Source organism: Artemia sp. Qi Xiang Cuo, chromosome 3 (genome assembly GCF_049724085.1).
Source record: "Artemia sp. Qi Xiang Cuo chromosome 3, ASM4972408v1, whole genome shotgun sequence".
Classification (NCBI taxonomy): domain Eukaryota; kingdom Metazoa; phylum Arthropoda; class Branchiopoda; order Anostraca; family Artemiidae; genus Artemia; species Artemia sp. Qi Xiang Cuo.
In genome coordinates this window covers 75,250,494-75,270,038 of record NC_142796.1, presented here as the reverse complement: position 1 = coordinate 75,270,038, position 19,545 = coordinate 75,250,494, and the positions used below count along the sequence as shown (strand labels likewise).

The window sequence follows — 19,545 nt, the reverse complement described above, 5'->3', positions numbered from 1 at the left end:
ATCGGTCATTGCGATAATCTGTTGGGAGATAGACGTTTACAATAACATACTCTTTTACACGGACAGCAAGAAAAAAATCACATGAATCAAAAATACTCGACCGGCACGAGGTCCTAACAAGCATTGCAATACCACCCGAGGGGCTGCCACTAGAAGCGGATCGCTTAGCGGGCACCGAATAGCTAGTAAAATTATTGTCAATTTTCAGAAGGCCTAAACTATGACTCGTCAAAAAATGCTCTTGCAAGCACAATATGTCACAATTCGAAAGCAAACCTTTTATTACAGGAATTTTGACTAAAAGTCCACCATTAATATTCCACGAGAGTACAGCTTGCGTAGTAGTAGACACATCCATGTCATACCATGGCCTTTGCTAGTTGACTGTTGTTATTAGGACACTTTAGACTTTAACAAGTATGGCTAGCAACTTACATTCTAGAAAGAATATTTTTTACGAGCTCAGTGAGGCACTGTTAGAGGTGTGGTGGCATGATTCACCGCGACAGCAGAGGGCCCAATTGGTGCACTTTGAGGCCAGATGCCCAGTCTTATGACACGAGAAACAACGCTTGGGGAGATATACAAAATGCTTGTGCAGAAAGCTTTTCGTAGCCAACTTTCACAGAAACTTTTAAGAACTGATCCAGGTTTTTTTTTTACTCAAAGTAGACCTTGAACACTCGGGACTTTCCGCACTGTGAAACTTTCACGCAATTTGGTACAAGAGATTTTACTTGATTCTCATCGTATTCGATCGGTACACCTTTCAGGATCCTTATAAACAGTGGGGATTTCATACTCACCGAGATACCTGAGGTACTGTTTTTAGCATTCTCGGCTATTTTGTTCGCTGCACGCTTTGACTTAACAGCAAGTTTCCATTCTCAAGTCGATTTTTTATGTTCAGTTATTTCACCTGAGGCCTCAGGGCAAAGTTTATCGACGAAGTCCTTGCGAGAATTAGGTGAGGTCAGGTTTGCAGGACAGTAACCGCTGATCAAAGTTTATGTTATTTGTGCCTTTCATTTATGTTATTTTACTGTGTTCATGGCTGTATATTTGGCTTTAAAATACACTTATTTATCTATATATCTAATATGCAGAATGTGTACCAAACACATTTTGCATGCAGACCCGGTATACTTTACTCCCCCCCCTAATATGTAAATCTATAGCCCAAATTTATTTCTAAAGTAACGAAGAAACTAACGAAAAAACCGGTGTGTTCTCGAGTTTTACGCAGCGTAAACTTGTGTGAGTGGCGCATAATACACTAAGTTTTAAACTTGCTACTTACTTTAGTTAAAAAACCTTTACTATTTGTTTCATTACAATTCATGAAACTGTAAAGTTTTATGAATACAATACTTTGGTATCGCAGATAAAACTAATCAAAATTTCAATGATCTCTATTTGGATTTTGATGGATAATCAAAATGCAGAATAATTGTACCAGACACATTTTGCATGCAGAGCCGCTATACTTTACCCCCCCCCCTTCTAATGTGCAAATCTATAGCCCAAATTTATTTCTAAAGTAACGAAGGAACTAACAAAAAACCGGTGTGTTCTCGAATAATACACAAGTACCAAAATTCCTTCCCCCTGCGGATATTAAAAAAACAAAACTCAAATACAATTCTCAAATTTGGAAGCCTTATTTTCCACGGGGGGGGGGGTACTTACGGGGGGGTATTTTCCGCGGGGGGGGGTACTTTCTGGGGTATTTTCCGCGGGGGTGGGGGGGGTGTTTTCCGGCGGGTATTTTCCGCGGGGGGGTATTTTCCTCGGGGATATTTTCTGGGGGAGGTATTTTCCGGGAGGTATTTTTGTTTTCAGGGGTAATCCCCGTGGGGGGGTGGGGTAAACGCCTAGAACCGCTAAAAATATATCTTTGTGGCGGGTAGGAAAACTGATGCTCCACCCTTCTTTTTTTTTTAATTTCCAGAAATTGTGCCTTACATCTTTACTTTGATTGGTTAATTAAAAATACTACGCTCTAAACTTGAACATGGTTCAGTTACGAAGCAGTGCTGGAGAGGGGTTCTTCGTTCAAAAAGGTTGGTAGGATAGGAGATCATGCTCACCAAGTACAATTTTGATAAAGATCTTAGACGCTTTGGGGGAGAAGATCAAAAACACATTGATTGTACTCTGATGGAGAGAAGCAATCATCATGGATTATAGACTGGGGGAATCCATATCTTTAACTTATTTTTGTTATGATATTTTTCTTTTTGTATTTAGAGTTTTTGCCATAGGCAGGGGCATATTTTCATAGAGATTCTCCCAAATGACGTAGCAACGGGACAGAAGAGCTTGGAAAGAAATAAAAAGTAGCCTAGATACTGGGACAGTCACTTTAAAGCTCGAAAATCTCACCAATTTTATGAAAAATGAATTGTCGCTCTTCTGTTTGTTTTGGCACATCGATGCTTGGATCAAAACCATGGACTTCGCAGCCATAGTTCATCATTGCATTTTCAAAAGACCAGTCATTCTTCACTCCAAAAGAATATACGAGACAGTTACCAGGGACTGGTCTGATATTTTCGTCAAGACAGAGTGCTTTGTGCCCATCCATAAGTTCTTGGTATTTCACGGCACCCCTCCAAATCCATCCTCCAAAAAATCTCATATTTTTGCATGCTCCTAAGTTGTTCCAATAATGCCAACGGACAATATCCTATTAATTATAAACAAAATTAATATTTTTTATATTTAAATGCACCGAAGGAAATAGAAGGGGTGCAGCTGGACCACGCTGCAACGACGTTTCGAAAATGTTTTCTTAGAAATGAAAAAATATAATTAAGTAGACCTAAAACAATATCTCATCTCTTTAAATGACCAAATAATTGTGTATTTATGCAAGTTTTTTCCTTGAAAACGGCCCCATATTTTTTTTTTGGGGGGGGGGGGGATTTGGCGTCCTGGGATTTTCTGGCAGGAAAAATGTTTGAGAAAATTCGTTAACAGCCTTAATTTTGGAAAAATTCATATGACTGACGTCATATTTATGAACATATTTCACGATCATAAATACATTGTTTTCGTCTCGAGACTGGTTGTAACGTATTTAGTATTTATGACGCATGCAAAATTACACAAGAAACCTAGCTAAGTTTAAAATACCAATTGGAATGAATCTATTTACAAAATACGTTTTCAGCAATTTCATAATACCTAGGGATAAAAACGTAAATTAACAATTGCTCAAAATGGACAAACTGGACCATCAAATGAGATGAGATAAAGAGGACGACCTGAGAAAAGTAAATTCATAGTGGGTGAAAATGAGCAACCTAGAGCATTAAATGTGACAAAACCCATCCAAGCTGCAAAGGCAAAGGGTATTGAAAGAATATCTGAAATAATGATAGACGAAAATGAAAAACGAAGAAATACGTGGTTAGAGTACTTGCGAAAACAACAATTACAGTGAGTCAAAAACGAAAGTGAAGAACAAAGAAATATGCAGTTACAAGATATACGACAACGGGGTTCAGAACGAAAAAAATGAATGTGAAGAACAAAGAAGGTGTTTTCAGCAGTTTCATAATACATAGAGGACAAAAACACAAACTACCAATTGCTCAAAATGACCAAACTGGACCATCAAATGAAACAAGATCAAGAGGATGACCTGAGAAATGTAAATTCACGGTTGAAAATGAACAAACTTGACCATCAAATGTGACGAGACCAGTCCGAGCAGCTAAGGTGAAATGTATTGAAAAAAAAAATGTCTGACGTAATAATAAACGGAAATGAAAAACAGAGAAATATATGGTTAGAATATTTGCGAAAATGACAGTTACAACGAGTTAAAAATGAAATTGAAGAAAAAAAATATATGCAGTGAAAAGATAAGCAGCAGCAAGAATCAAGACGAAATAAAATGAAAGTGAAGAACAAAACAAACACATATGCGGTTACAAGAAATGCAACAACGAGGAACAGACCAAAAATAAACATGGAGAAAAAAAATATGGGGTTAGAAGCGACAACGAGAACAGAGAAATATGGGGTTGGAAGATAAGCAGAAGCGAGAATTACAAGCGATAGTGAGAATCAGAATGTGTCAAAAAGAAAGTGAAGAAAAAAGAATTGCGTGGTTAGCAGACACACAAAAGCGAGTATCAGAATGTGTAAAAACTAAAAGTGAAGAACGAAGAATTGTGCTGTTAGAAGACAAGCGACAGCAAGAATTCAACAGCAAGAAGCGACAACAGGACGAATCAAAAATGAAAGTGAAGAAGAAAGAAACATCACGTTAGAAGAACAAAGCCATCACAATCTTTGACGCTGACAAACTGTGGCGGAAAACCCAATACAAACCTATAAAGATGCAGTAAACTACGAAAGTGTTAATTACAAGTCATTGGAACCTTAAACGTTATATATTTTCACCGTGGACTCCTCCATTTTCCCAAAGAAAGAGCAGCCAACAAAGGTGATTCATTTGGAGGTTGCTGCTTGCTTGGTCGAACTGCATCACCACCTCCACAATTTCGAAATGAATTCGTTTGGCCTTTTATAGGACGTCACTTTCTCTCTAAAGAGTTCCAAAAACATATCCGAAACTTAAACTCTTATTTTGCTTTAGCTTCATTCAACGTAAGCGATGATCAAAAGATCAATAATCGTTATGTTTTCAGCTTCAAAGTAGCTGGCCAAATTTATCACAATATAAATTTAGTGGCACATCCTTTATAGACCCCTGAAGGTGATTTTGAACTACATTTAAATGGCAGACCGTACTTTTTAGACCCCGATGAAGCTGTTGAAGAATACCTTGCAAAACCTTTAAATTATGGGATCTCTTATAAACCAGAGGATCTCCTGGAAGAAATATTGCGAGGCACAAACAACTATGCCAAAAGTTAAAAGAAAATGCGAGAAGTGGATGATGATGTAAGTCAACTTGCAGATTCACTGGGACAACAGCCTCGGTTAAAAGACAAGCGACAATGAAAATCGATATAAAAAAGCCTGCCACATAGCTGTGCCAGGCACCAACGGCAAACCTATGTTTGCGAACTTATGGTACCGGTAAGCACCGGCAGCCGGTACTTATGTATTATAATATGTATAAATACTACAGTTACGATTTACAGAGATTTTGAGTTGAAACGTTAGTGCTTTTGGATGTGAATCTAATTTCTACAACGAGCAATTTTATCTGAATAGTTATAATATTGACAACGAAAACAGAACGAGAAAATGCAGCCATTGTGGCTTAAAATACCAAAGATTACGCATAGAGTATGGGTAACTTATAAGATTGGAGACTGGCACTAGCCTAGAAAAAAATCGATATAGTCATCGATTACCAGGTCTTGAGATATTATGGATAGGTCCTTTTGACAGTCTGGATGCATTTGATGCCTTTTGATCTAGATTGACAATTTCATTTAATGTCCTAGGCCATTGAAAGGACATTGTAGATACATTTTTCTGACAACCTGTCTGCACATTAGTTCAATACCCCTCTCAACACGACCTGAAAGTTCCAATTTAATAAACTTGACACATAGTTAAGTACTTAATCAAGACAAATAATGTCCTGATTTAGTTCTATTACTTGCCCTGAAAGTTCTAGCGTAATACCCTTAGCTCTTCCTTGGAAATTACACAGACGCCCTTTTGACAATCTGGATACATACCCCTCAACTTTCCCTATAAGTTTCAACTTAATTCCCTATTCTCTTCCTAAGATAATGCATCTATACCATTTTGACAACATGGATTCACTTAAACTCTTTTGACTCATTTAATACTTGTAGAAACTAATTGTAGTAGTGGCAGTAATAGCAGCAGAAGTAGCAATAACAATAGTCGTAACAGAGGAAGTAGCAGGCACAGTAGCAATCGCAGTACTAGTAGCAGTAGTTCTCTCAAGAAGTCAAAGTTGCAAGTAGTTGCTAGCCACCATCATCAGACAAACTTGAGTATAATAATGGGCCACCCCCCTCAAAACACCCTGAAAGTCATGACTTAATATCCTTAGTCACTCCTCGGATATTACAGATACGTTCTCTAGGCCAGCAGAAAACGCATAGTGTCAGTTGATTTAGCAAAACATGAAAAATTTACCTTAATATCTTTGCAATTCCTAAAATATTACGGACATGCCCTTTTGACAACCTTGGTGATATGGTTTTTTTTTTATTGAGTTCAACAACCTTCTCAAAATGCCCGGAAAGATTCAACGTAATAAACTTGACCGTTCCCTATATATTGCAGATATGCCCTTTTGACAACCTGGGATGCACTCAGTGTCTTTTGATTTAGTTCAACAGTCCTTAAAAAATGACATAAAAGTTCCAACGAGTTGTTTCTAGGATATTGCATAGACTCTTTTTGACAATCTGAATACACATAGTGTCTTTTGATTTAGTTTTTCAGTACCCTTAACTTTCCCTGAAAGTTTTAACTTAATACTCTATTCTGTTTCTGTATTCTGATTTAGTTCAATAGCTGTAACAGTAGCAGTGGTAGCAGTAGTAGTGGCAGTAATGGTTATAGCAGTAGAAGTAGCATCCGCCGTCACAGTCAGAATCACAGTAGTAGTAATAGTAGTCGTCGTCAAAAGCAGTAGCAATCAAAAGCAGTCACAGTTACAAGTAGTCGCAATCTCAATCGCAAGTAATCACAGTTGCAAGCAGTCGCAAGTAATCACAGCTGTAAGTAGTTCTAGTTGCAGTTGCAAGTAGTCGCAGCCACAAGAAGTCGCAGTAACAAGCTGTCGGAGTAGTTATTTTCGATTCTGAGTATTTTTAGTTTTCCCTCCAAATTTAACCCCCCTCCCCTGCTCTCCGAAATGGGGGAACGAAGGGCCTCTGAGCCTTCCCCTTGAGGCAGATCCCATTTATTTTCGATTCTGAGACTTTTTGGTTTTCCCTCCAAAATTGACCCCCCCTCCTCCTCAGCCCTCAGAAACGGGGTAACTTAGGCCCGTAGAGTCGGGAACTATATGCTGAGCACATTGTTATTCGAGGCGTATTTTTGTTGGTGGTCCATAAACAAATGACCCCCCCCCCTCCCGTACTCGCAGAAAGGGGGGTACGAAGTGGCTACTAGTCTTCCCCTTTATACGTATCCCATTTCTTTTTAATTCTGAGCTTTTTTAATTTTCTCCCCGAAATTGACTCCCCCCCCCTCCCCGGCCCTCAGACATGGAGGAAGGAGGACTGGTAGAAATATCTTCCTATAGGATCGGTAGAAATGTCTTCCTATAGGACCAGTAGAAATGTCTTCCTATAGGACCGGTAGAAATGTCTTCCTATAGGACCGGTAGAAATGTTTACCTATAGGACCGGTAGAAATGTCTTCCTATAGGACCGGTAGAAATGTCTTCCTATAGGACCGGTAGAAATATCTTCCTATAGGACCGGTAGAAATATCTTCCTATAGGACCGGTAGAAATGTCTTCCTATAGGATCGGTAGAAATGTCTTCCTATAGCACCGGTAGAAATATCTTCTTATAAACGTTAGACCCTATTTTAAATTGACAATAATGTTCAAACATCACTTGTGTATTATAGAGACCACATCGGAGAGGTAAAGCTAGGCCAAGTCACAATTTCATTCTATCGTCGTTAGCCATTTTCATAGACTGATGTTGTTTCAAATTTATAACAAATTACCTGAGTTAACAATCCCCTTCAGGGATTACCTTAACTGTTAATCAGTTTAATCCTTTTTTTTCTCCACCTTCATACAATCCAATCACTAATTAGAATCATTCACACTCCTATTATTCAAAACATTAATTAATATCGTTCATAGTGTCCAATTTGCGAATTCATTATCCCTTTTTGCAAAAATGTCAATCAAAACAATTCCTAAATACGCAATTTGACAATCTCTAGTTTTCGATTTAAAAAAAAAACAAAAAAAAAAACGAAAAAGTAAAGTGTAATACTCACTCTATTTGAAAAACCAAACCAGACGATACCCACCAAACCAGACTATACCCACCAATCCTGACTATACCCACCAAAACAAAACATAAATTACAAACCAGACTTTGACCACAAAGAAAGAAAATGACCACCAAACAAGAAAATAAATACACAAACATACTAAACCACCAACACAAGACAATACCCATCACTACAGACTATACCCACCAGAAACCTGTCTGGTTGGCCTTGGCAAGTCAATAAACCAAATAGCACAGGACGGAACATAGTCTAGGCAAATAGCATGGAGATTCCTATACGTCTCCGCAAATAGCATGGAGATTCCTATACGTCTAAGCAAAGTATAACATTGATTACTACTTACTGCTGCGACTGTAACTGTGACCGTGACTACTTGTGACTGCGACTAATTGCAACTTTGACTGCAGCTATTTGGAACTGTGACAACTTGCGACTGGGACTACTTGCAACCGCAGCTACTTGCGACTGTGACTATTTGCGACTGCAGCAACTTGCAACTGGTAATGCGACTACTTGTGACTGCGACTGCAACCACTTGCAACTGAGACTGCAAGTGAGACTTACAACCGTGACTGGAATTATTTCTGACCCCGACCACTTGTGATTGCGACTGCAACAACTTGCGTCTGCAAATATTTAAGAGTGTAGCTATTTACGACTCCAACAGCTTGTGACTGCGACTTCTTGTGGCTGCGACTACTTGCGACTGCGACTACTTGCGACTAGAACTACTTACAGCTGTGATTACTTACGACTGCTTGCAACTGTAATTACTTGTGATTGAGATAGCGACTACTTGTAACTGTGACTGCTTTTGATTGCTACTGCTTGCGACGACGACTACTATTACTACTATTGTGATTCTGACTGTGACTGCGGATGCTACTTCTACTACTATAACTATTACTGCCACTACTACTGCTACCACTGCTACTGTTACAGCTATTGAACTAAATCAGAATACAGAAACAGAATAGGGTATTAAGTTAAAACTTTCAGGGAAAGTTAAGGGTAATGAAAAACTAAATCAAAGGACACTATGTGTATCCAGATTGTCAAAAGAGGGTCTATGAAAAATTCTAGAAACAACTCGTTGGAATTTTTATGTCATTTTTAAGTACTGTTGAACTAAATCAAAAGACACTGTGTGCATCCAAGGTTGTTAAAAGGACATATCTGCAATATTTAGGGAACGGTCAAGTTTATTAAGTTGAATCTTTCAGGGCATTTTGTGAAGGTCGTTGAACTCAATAAAAAGAAACCATATCACCAAGGTTGTCAAAAGGGCATGTCCGTAATATTTTAGGAATTGCAGAGGATATTAAGGTAAATTTTTCATGTTTTGCTAAATCAAGTGACACTATGCTTTGTCTGCTGGCTGAGAGAACGTATCTGTAATATCCAAGGAGTGACTAAGGATAATAAGTCAAGACTTTCAGGGTGTTTTGAGGGGGGTGGCCCATTATTATACTCAAGTTTGTCTGATGATGGTGGCTAGCAACTACTTGCAACTTTGACTTCTTGATACAACTACTGCTAATAGTACTGCAATTGCTACTGGGCCTGCTACTTCCTCTTCTATGACTACTGTTACTGCTACTTCTGCTGCTATTATCAGCAAGATCCCAGGAATAGCTTAGAGTACTAAGTTGAATATGTCAGGGGGTATTAAGGGGGTTATAAAACTAACCAAAAGACACTGTGTAAAAAGTACTACTGCTACTCCTACCCCTGCTATTATTACTACTGTTTCTGCCACTACTACTGGTACTGCTACTAATACTACAAATAATACTACTACTGTTACTACTACTATTACTGCTACCACTACTACTTTTACTGCTACTACTACTACTAAGGCTAAGGGTATTAATGTGAAACTTTAAGAGAATGTTGAAATAAATCAAAACACAGTAAGGTTATGCAGGTTGTCAAAGGGCGTATCGGCAATATCTCAGGTTGGGGCATTAAATTGAAACTTTCAGGGCATGTTGAGGAGGATATTGAACTAATCAAAAGGCACTATGTACCTATTACTAATACTACTGATACTATTACTACTACTAATGCTACCATTACTACAACTACTACTATTTCTACCACTATTACTACTACTGCAGGAGTAATCAATGTTATACTTTGCTTAGACGTATAGGAATCTCCATGCTATTTGCGGAGACGTATAGGAATCTCCGAGCTATTTGCCTAGACTATGTTCCGTCCTCTGCTACTCGGTTTATTGACTTGCCAAGGCCAACCAGACAGGTTTCTGATGCGGAGAGTCTGGTTTGGTGGGTAGTGTTTTGTGTGTGAGGTAGAGATTGGTGGGTTAGGTATAGACTTGTTTTGTGGTTATTTACTTCTTTTGTGTGTATTGTCATGTGTGTAATGTATTGTCTTGTTTGTTGGGTTTAGTCTTGTTTTGTGATTAAGGACTGGCGTTGTGGGTTTAGTCTGGTTAGGTGGTTAAAGTCTGGTTTTTTGGGTAGGCTATGTTTTGGTATGTATATTCTGCTTTTGTGATTATCGTCTTTATTGATGTTTATATTATGTTGTGTTGGATTAATTCTGGTTTGGTTTTTCAAAGAGAGTGAGTATTACACTTTACTTTTTTGTTTTTGTTTGTTTGTTTTTTTGTCTTTTTAAAATAGAAAACTAGAGATTGTCAAATTCCGTATTTAGTAATTGTTTTGATTGACATTTTTGCAAAAAGGGATAAGGAATTCGCAAATTGGACACTATGAACGATATGAATTAATGTTTTTGAATAATAGGAGTGTGAATGATTCTAATTAGTTATTGGACTGTATGAAGGTGGAGAAAAAAAAAGTATTAAAATGATTAGAAGTTAAGGTAATCCCTGAAGAGGATTGTTAACTCAGGTAATTTGTTATAAATTTGAAAAAACATCAGTCTATGAAAATGGCTAACGACTATAGAATGGAATTGTGAGTTGGCCTAGCTTTACCTCTCCGATGTGGTCTGTATAATACAAAAGTGATGTTTGAACAGTATTGTCAATTTAAAATAGGGTCTAACGTTTATAGGAAGATATTTCTACCGGTCCTATAGGAAGTCATTTCTACCGGTGCTATAGCAAGACATTTCTACCGGTCCTATAGGAAGATATTTCTACCGGTCCTATAGGAAGACATTTCTACCGGTCCTATAGGAAGACATTTCTACCGGTCCTATAGGAAGACATTTCTACCGGTCCTATAGGAAGACATTTCTACCGGTCCTATAGGAAGACATTTCTACCGGTCCTATAGGAAGATATTTCTACCGGTCCTCCTTCCTCCATTTCTGAGAGCAGGGGAGGGGGGGAGTCAATTTTGGAGGGAAAAACAAAAATGCTCAGAATCGAAAATAAAGGGGATCGGCCTCAAGGGGAAGGCTCAGTGGCCCGTCGTTCCCCCTTTACTGAGGGCTGGGGAGGGGGGGCTCAATTTTGGAGGGAAAACCATAAATACTCAGAATCGAAAATAAATGGGATCTGCCTCAAGGGCAAGGCTCAGAGGCCCTTCGTTCCCCCATTTCTGAGGGCAGGGGGGAGTCAATTTTTGTGGGAAAACCAAAAATACTCAGAATCAAAATTAAACGGGTTCTGCCTCAAGGGGAAGGCTCAGAGGCCAGTCGTTCCCCCATTTCTGAGGGCAGGGGAGGGGCGGGTAAATTTTTGAGGAAAAATCAAAAAATACTCAGAATCGAAAAAAAATGGGATCTGCCTCAAGGGCAAGGCTCAGAGGCCCTTCTTTCCCCCATTTCTGAGGGCAGGAGAGGGGGGGGGGGTAAATTTTTGAGGGAAAACCAAAAAAAAACAGAATCGAAAATAAAAGGGATCTGTCTCAAGGGGAAGGCTCAGAGGCCCTTCGTTCCCCCATTTCTGAGAGCAGGGGAGGGGGGGTCAATTTTGGAGGGAAAACCAAAAATGCTCAGAATCGAAAATAAATGGAATCTGCCACAAGGGCAAGGCTCAGAGGCCCCTCCTTCCACCATTTCTGAGGGCCGGGGAGGGAGGGTCAATTTTGGCGGGAAAACCAAAAATACTCAGAATCGAAAATAAATGGGATCTGCCTCAAGGGCAAGGCTCAGAGGCCCCTCCCCCCCCCCCATTTTTTTAAAATAATTTTTGAATTTTTTTACTATGGCGTTTTTTTTACTTTTTTACGTATCTTAAAATGACATGAAATATGCTTACGGCTCTACCAATCGCACTCTGTGCTTGTTCATAGACAAGACGTGGCTTTCCCACTGGTACTCTATGGCAGGTTATCGACACTACCTAGTTTATTGCGTGCATTAAATCAGTATTTTTTACGCAGTGGAAGGATAAACACACAATTCATATCTGTAAAAAAGTGAAGATGAATTATTTGACGAAAGTATGTGCACATGATAAAATCATCGTCTTGTTGAATGCTGACAAGGAGAAATACCTGAACTATGAAACGAGCGCAAGTGGTAACACTATTGGAAATGTATGCATGTGTTGTCATGGCAGCGAGAAGTTAGATTTCTTTGGAGTACCCAAGAATTTCAATCGGGTAAACGGTGGATATGCGAGAGTAACATTACCAGAGAAATTAGTGCTCAAAGAGTATGCAAATTTAAAAATAATTGTCGATGATCGGGGACAACTCCTTGCTACTGTTGCCGGTAACACATTACTTGTTGATACATTCTATCATCATCTTTCTAATATTAGTATTTTAGAGAGGAGAAGTAGAAGACAGGCATACTCCTGCACTAATGTCATTAATCATATCTTGTGAATGTGACAGTACTGCTATCTATGTAAAAACAATGTGACAATAGACAGTGAAATCGCAGACAGAATAAAAAGGACGTTAGTAGAAAATACCATCAATGAATATAAAGATGAATTGTCGGAAAGTGAAGCGCAAGTGTACTAATAATGTATAATAATGTATTTAACATATTTTTATATTAATATTCTACATGTCGTTATTTCCTTAAAAATATCTTATGCATTATTTTGTTAAGTTTTCATTATTTTTAGGGTATGCTAGAACATCAAACGCTCAGAAGATCTATTGAAAAGGTCAGATATGTAAGAAAAAGAATTTTTAGTGATAAAGGTACTACTAACAGGCTCAATGTTTCTTAGAGGATAGAAACGTTCAAGTTCTTTTTTGAATTTCACCATAGAACACATTTAGATTCTAATTTCACCAAATAAAATAAAAAGCTTCCACTTCAGTTTCAAGTTCACCAAGACATAAAAAATTTAAATTTCACTTCTAAATTTTTCCATAGAAGATAGGAAAAGTTACACTATGATTATGATTATTTCCCATGAAGATAAAAAGTTTCACTTTAATTCAAAATTTTATTAAATTCAATTCCGACCTTTCTCAAAGATTCAAATTTAAAGTTCAGTTTTAAATATTTTCCTTGAAGAAGAAAAGTTCAACTTCGATCCAGAATATACTCAATGAAAATGAAATAAGTTATTGATCAATTCTATTTTCCCAAAATAATATAAAAAGTTTCCACTTCAATTCAGATTTTTCTCAAAGAGATGAAAAAAACTAAAATACTCTTCCAAATTTTTCATAGAAGATAGAAAAGTTCAAGTTCTCTTCTGAATTTTACCAAATAACAAAATTCAATTCTAATTTCTCCAGAGAAAATAAAAAGCGTCCTCTTCAGTTTTAAGTTCACCAAGACATAAAAAATTTAAAGTTCAGTTCTAAATTTGTCCATAGAAGATAGTTAAAATTATACTGTGAATGTGATTATTTTCCATGAACATAAAAAGTTTCACTTTAACTCTTAATTCTCTTAAATTCAGTTCCAACTTTTTTCGAAGAGATAAAAAAATTTTAAGTGTCGTTCTAAATATTTTGTTGGAAAAAGATAAGGTAAAATACATAAAAATTTAAAGTTCACTTCTAAATTTTTCCGTAAAAGATAGGAAAAGTTATACTATGATTGTGATTATTTTCAATGAAGATAAAAAGTTTCACTTTAATTCTAAATTTTCTTAAATTCAATTCCGACCTTTCTCAAAGAGATTAAAAAATTTAAAGTTAAGTTCCAAATATTTTTCCAGAAGAAGAAAAGTTCAATTTCGATTCTGAATTTTCTCTATGAAAATGAAATAAGTTATTGATCAATTCTATTTTCATCAAATAGTATAAGATTTTACCGTTCAATTCAGATTTTTCTCAAAGAGATGAAAAAATTTTAAATACTGTTCTAAATTTTTCATAGAAGATAGAAAAGTTCAAGTTCTCTTCTTAATTTTACCAAAGAAAATAATTCAATTCTAATTTATCCAGAGAAAATAAAAAGCTTCCACTTCAGTTTTAAGTTCAACAAGACATAAAAAACTTAAAGTTCACTTCCAAATTTTTCCGTAGAAGATAGGAAAAGTTATACTATGATTGTGATTATTTACCATGAAGATAAAAAGAATCACGTTCTGTCAACAGTTTCTTAAATTCAGGTCCATCTTTTTTCACTAATATAAAAGATTTAAAGTTCTCGTACAAATATTTCCTCACAAGACGAACATTTCAATTAAAATTCGGAATTTTTCTCAAAGAACATTAAATTAATCATTGATCGATTCTATTTTCCCAAAATAATATAAAAAGTTTCCACTTCAGTTCAGATTTTTCTCAAACAGATGAAAAAATTTAAAATGCTGTTTCAAATTTTTCGTAGAAGATAGAAAAGTTCAAGTTTTCTTTTGAATTTTACCAAAAAATAAAGTTCAATTCTAATTTCACCAGAGAAAATAAAAAGCTTCCACTGATTATTTTCCATGAAGATAGAAAAAGTTATACTTTGATCTTGAATGTTCAGGTTCTCTCCTGAATTTGACCAAAGAACATAATGCAATTCTAATTTCTCCAGAGAAAATAAAAAGCTTCCACTTCAGTTTTAAGTTCACCAAGACATAAAAAATTTAAAGTTCAGTTCTGAATTTTACCGTAGAAGATAGGAAAAGTTATACTATGATTCTGATTATTTTCCATGAAGATAAAAAGTTTCACTTTAATTCTAAATTTTCTTAAATTCAGTTCCGACTTTTCACATAGAGATGAAAAAATTTAAAGTTCTGTTCCAAATTTTTCATAGAAGATAGGAAAAGTTATACTTTGATCGTGAAGATTTTAAATATTCAAGTTCTCTTCTGAATTTTACCAAAGAACATAATTCAATTCTAATTTCTCCAGAGAAAATAAAAGGCTTCCACTTCAGTTTTAAGTTCACCAAGACATAAAAAATTTAAATTTCAGTTCTAAATTTTTCCGTAGAAGATAGGAAAAGTTATACTATGATTGTGATCATTTTCTATGAAGATAAAAAGTTTCACTTTAATTCTAAATTTTCTTTAATTCTGTTCCAACGTTCCTCAAAGAGATGAAAAAATTTAAAGTTCTGTTCCTAATATTTCCCTGGAAGAAGAAAAGTTCAACTTCGATTAGAGACGACATACATAGAGGGACAACACACACACACACAAAGACGAAAAACACACAGGGACAACACACACACAAAGATGCCACACACAGAATGAAACTGAATTACAATATGAATATGATCAGGAATTGTTTATAAGTCAGGTAGGCCGAGTGATTAAGGCACTAGACTCAAGATCTGATGCCCATACGGGGTCATGGGTTGCAACCCCACACCTGACAATTTTTTTCTTATGTACTTTTTTTTTCATCATGTCTTGTGATTTCACTAAATAACTTCCGTAAAAGGATTTATGCAGAACCTAAATTGTTAGGGCCTTTAATAGATTAAATAAAAAAAAAACTACAAAAGTGCAAAATGTTCAAATTCTCTTCTGAATTTTCTTAAAGAAGAGAAAAAAGTTAGCTCAATTCTGAACTTTACCAATGAAACTGAATTACAATATGAATATGATCAGGAATTGTTTATAAGTCAGGTTGGCCGAGTGGCTAAGGCGCTAGATTTAGGATCTGATCCCCATACGGGGTCGTGGGTTCGAACCCCACACCTGACAATTTTTTTTCTTATTCTAAATCTTTGGAAACATCCTCTATTTCTGACCGTTTAAGTTTTGATGTTAGTGTTGTCAGTCAAAAGCTATGAGCTTGAGAAAAGAGCTTGAGAAAATTGCCTGATTATCGAAAAATGGGGAAACACCCTCCAAAAGTCGACAGGAATGCCCCCCTCCGGCGTGCCGGAGGCTTCCACTGAAGCTTCCACTTCAGTTTTAAGTTCACCAAGACATAAAAAATTTAAAGTTCAGTTCTGAATTTTACCGTAGAAGATAGGAAAAGTTATACTATGATTCTGATTATTTTCCATGAAGATAAAAAGTTTCACTTTAATTCTAAATTTTCTTAAATTCAGTTCCGACTTTTCACATAGAGATGAAAAAATTTAAAGTACTATTCCAAATTTTTCTTAGAAGATAGGAAAAGTTATACTTTGATCATGAAGATTGTGAATATTCAAGTTCTCTTCTGAATTTTACCAAAGAACATAATTCAATTCTAATTTCTCCAGAGAAAATAAAAAGCTTCCACTTCAGTTTTAAGTTCAGCAAGACATAACAAATTTAAAGTTCAGTTCTAAATTTTTCCGTAGAAGATAGGAAAAGTTATACTATGATTGTGATTATTTTATATGAAGATAAAAAAAGTTTCACTTTAATTCTAAATTTTCTTAAATTCAGTTCCGACTTTTCTTAAAGAGATGAATAAATTTAGAAGTTCTGTTCCAAATATTTTCCCGGAAGAAGAAAAGTTCAAATTCTCTTCTGAATTTTACCAAAGAACACAATTCAATTCTAATTTCTCCAGAGAAAATAAAAGGCTTCCACTTCAGTTTTAAGTTCACCAAGACATAAAAAATTTAAAGTTCAGTTCTAAATTTTTTCCTTAGAAGATAGGAAAAGTTATACTATGATTGTGATAATTTTCTATGAAGATAAAAAGTTTCACTTTAATTCTAAATTTTCTTTAATTCTGTTCCAACCTTCCTCAAAGAGATGAAAAAATTTAAAGTTCTGTTCCAAATATTTCCCCGGAAGAAGAAAAGTTCAACTTCGATTAGAGACGACACACATAGAGGGACAACACACACACACACACACACACACAGAGAGAGACGACAAACACACAGAGACAACACACACAAAGAGACGACACACACAGAATGAAACTGTATTACAATATGAATATGATCAGGAATTGTTTACACGTCAGGTTGGCCGAGTGGTTAAGGCACTAGACTCAAGATCTGGTCCCCATACAGGGTCGTGGGTTCGAACCCCACACCTGACAATTTTTTTATTATGTACTTTTTTTTATTTCATCATGTCTTGTGATTTCACTAAATAACTTCTGTAAAAGGATTTATGCAGAACCTAAATTGTTAGAGCCTTTAATAGATTAAATAAAAAAAACTAGAAAAGTCCAACATGTTCAAATTTTCTTCTGAATTCTCTTAAAGAAGAGAAAAAAGTTAGCTCAATTCTGAACTTTACCAATTAAACTGAATTACAATATGAATATGATCAAGAACTGTTTATAAGTCAGGCTGGCCGAGTGGTTAAGACGCTAGACTTAGGATCTGGTCCCCATACGGGGTCGTGGGTTCGAGCCCCACACCTGACAATTTTTTTCTTATTCTAAATCTTTGGAAACATCCTCTATTTCTGACCGTTTAAGTTTTGATGTTAGTGTTGTCAGTCAACATATACGAGATTGAGAAAAGAGCTTGAGAAAATTACCTAATTATAGAAAATTGGTGAAACACCCTCCAAAAGTCGACGGGAATACCCCCCTCCGGCGCGCCGTAGGGGGGCATTCCTGTGTAACAATCGCTTTCTTGAATTCGCTTCCTGGACACAATACAGATATTTAATTCAAGAAATCATGATAAAATCGTAAGTAAGTAATAAACTCTTTATTGTTTTCAGCTATTGGATACACAATACGGAAATTTCATTCAAGAAATTAGTAAGAAATTGTAAATAGGTAACAAACTCTTTCTTGAAGTCAGCTCTTGTATACATAAATCAGAAAGTTCATTCAAGAAATTATAAAAAAATTGTAAGTAAGTAACAATGTGTCAGTGTGTGTGCAAGGCAGAAAAATTTCCTCACAAATTCCACTATTTAATGCCCCCCCCCCTCCACCCCACCGAAGGTTAATTTAGACGAGGTTACGTGCGTGCCCGTAACCTCGGCTAAATTAACTATAAAAAATGTATCAATGTTATGTCAACGGTCAATGTCTCTCTCACTGTGGATGCACCGTCGTGGTGTAAATTCAGTGTCTTTATAGGAGGTGACTTCAAGAAAGAGTTTTGCCAGAGGGGGGCATTAAATAGTGGAATTTACAATTTTTTAGGAGCCAATCAGAGACATCGGCGGTGTTCGCCCCCTAGTCAATACCTCGCTCTTTATGCTAAAGTGTTTTTAGTACTTTCAAAAGAGCTATTTATTCTAATTAAACGGTTTTTGTGATTCATGGGTCATTCTTAAAGAATTCTAGCAAACATCGGGGGCGGGAACGCCGCGGGGGGGGGGGGGGGTAGGGGGGCCGCTGCGGTGGGGTGGAGGGGGGCATCAAATAGTGGAATTTGTGAGGAAATTTCTCTGCCTTACACACACACAGACAAATTGTTATTTACTTACAATTTTTTCATAATTTCTTGAATGAACCTTCTGAATTGTCTATACAAGAGGTGACTTCAAGAAAGAGTTTGTTACCTATTTACAATTTCTTCATAATTTCTTGAATGAAATTTCCGTATTGTGTATCCAATAGGTGAAAACAATAAAGAGTTTATTACTTATTTACGATTTTATCATGATTTCTTGAATTAAATATCTGTATTGTGTCCAGGAAGCAAATTCAAGAAAGCGATTGTTACACAGGAATGCCCTCCTACGGCGCGCCGGAGGGGGGCATTCCTGTCGACTTTTGGAGGGTGTTTCCCCATTTTTCGATAATCAGGCAATTTTCTCAAGCTCTTTTCTCAAGCTCATAGCTTTTGACTGACAACACTAACATCAAAACTTAAACGGTCAGAAATAGAGGCTGTTTCCAAAGATTTAGAATAAGAAAAAAATTGTCAGGTGTGGGGCTCGAACCCACGACCCCGTATGGGGATCAGATCCTAAATCTAGCGCCTTAGCCACTCGGCCAACCTGACTTGTAAACAATTCTTGATCATATTCATATTGTAATTCAGTTTCATTGGTAAAGTTCAGAATTAAGCTAACTTTTTTCTCTTCTTTAAGAAAATTCAGAAGAGAATTTGAACATTTTGCACTTTTGTAGTTTTTTTTTATTTAATCTATTAAAGGCCCTAACAATTTAGGTTCTGCATAAATCCTTTTACGGAAGTTATTTAGTGAAATCACAAGACATGATGAAAAAAAAAAGTACATAAGAAACATTTTTTTTGGTTTGGGGTTCGAACCCACGACCCCGTATGGACACCAGAGCTTGAGTCTAGCGCCTTAACCACTCGGCCAACTTGACTTGTAAACAATTCCTGACCATATTCCTATTGTAATTCAGTTTCATTATGTGTGTGTCGTCTCTTTGTGTGTGTTGTCTC

At 36.4% G+C, this 19,545-nt stretch overlaps 1 protein-coding gene across 1 annotated transcript in view; it reads right to left on the bottom strand.

The window, feature by feature from the left end:
• The window catches only part of LOC148954532 (putative methyltransferase-like protein 24), a 42,247-nt gene that overhangs the window by 14,607 nt on the left and 8,095 nt on the right, over nucleotides 1–19,545 (bottom strand). The window contains exon 2 of the mRNA XM_089087133.1: nucleotides 2,386–2,689. Coding sequence (XP_088943259.1) covers nucleotides 2,386–2,689 — 304 coding nt within the window. The remainder of the gene's footprint in view (nucleotides 1–2,385; nucleotides 2,690–19,545) is intronic.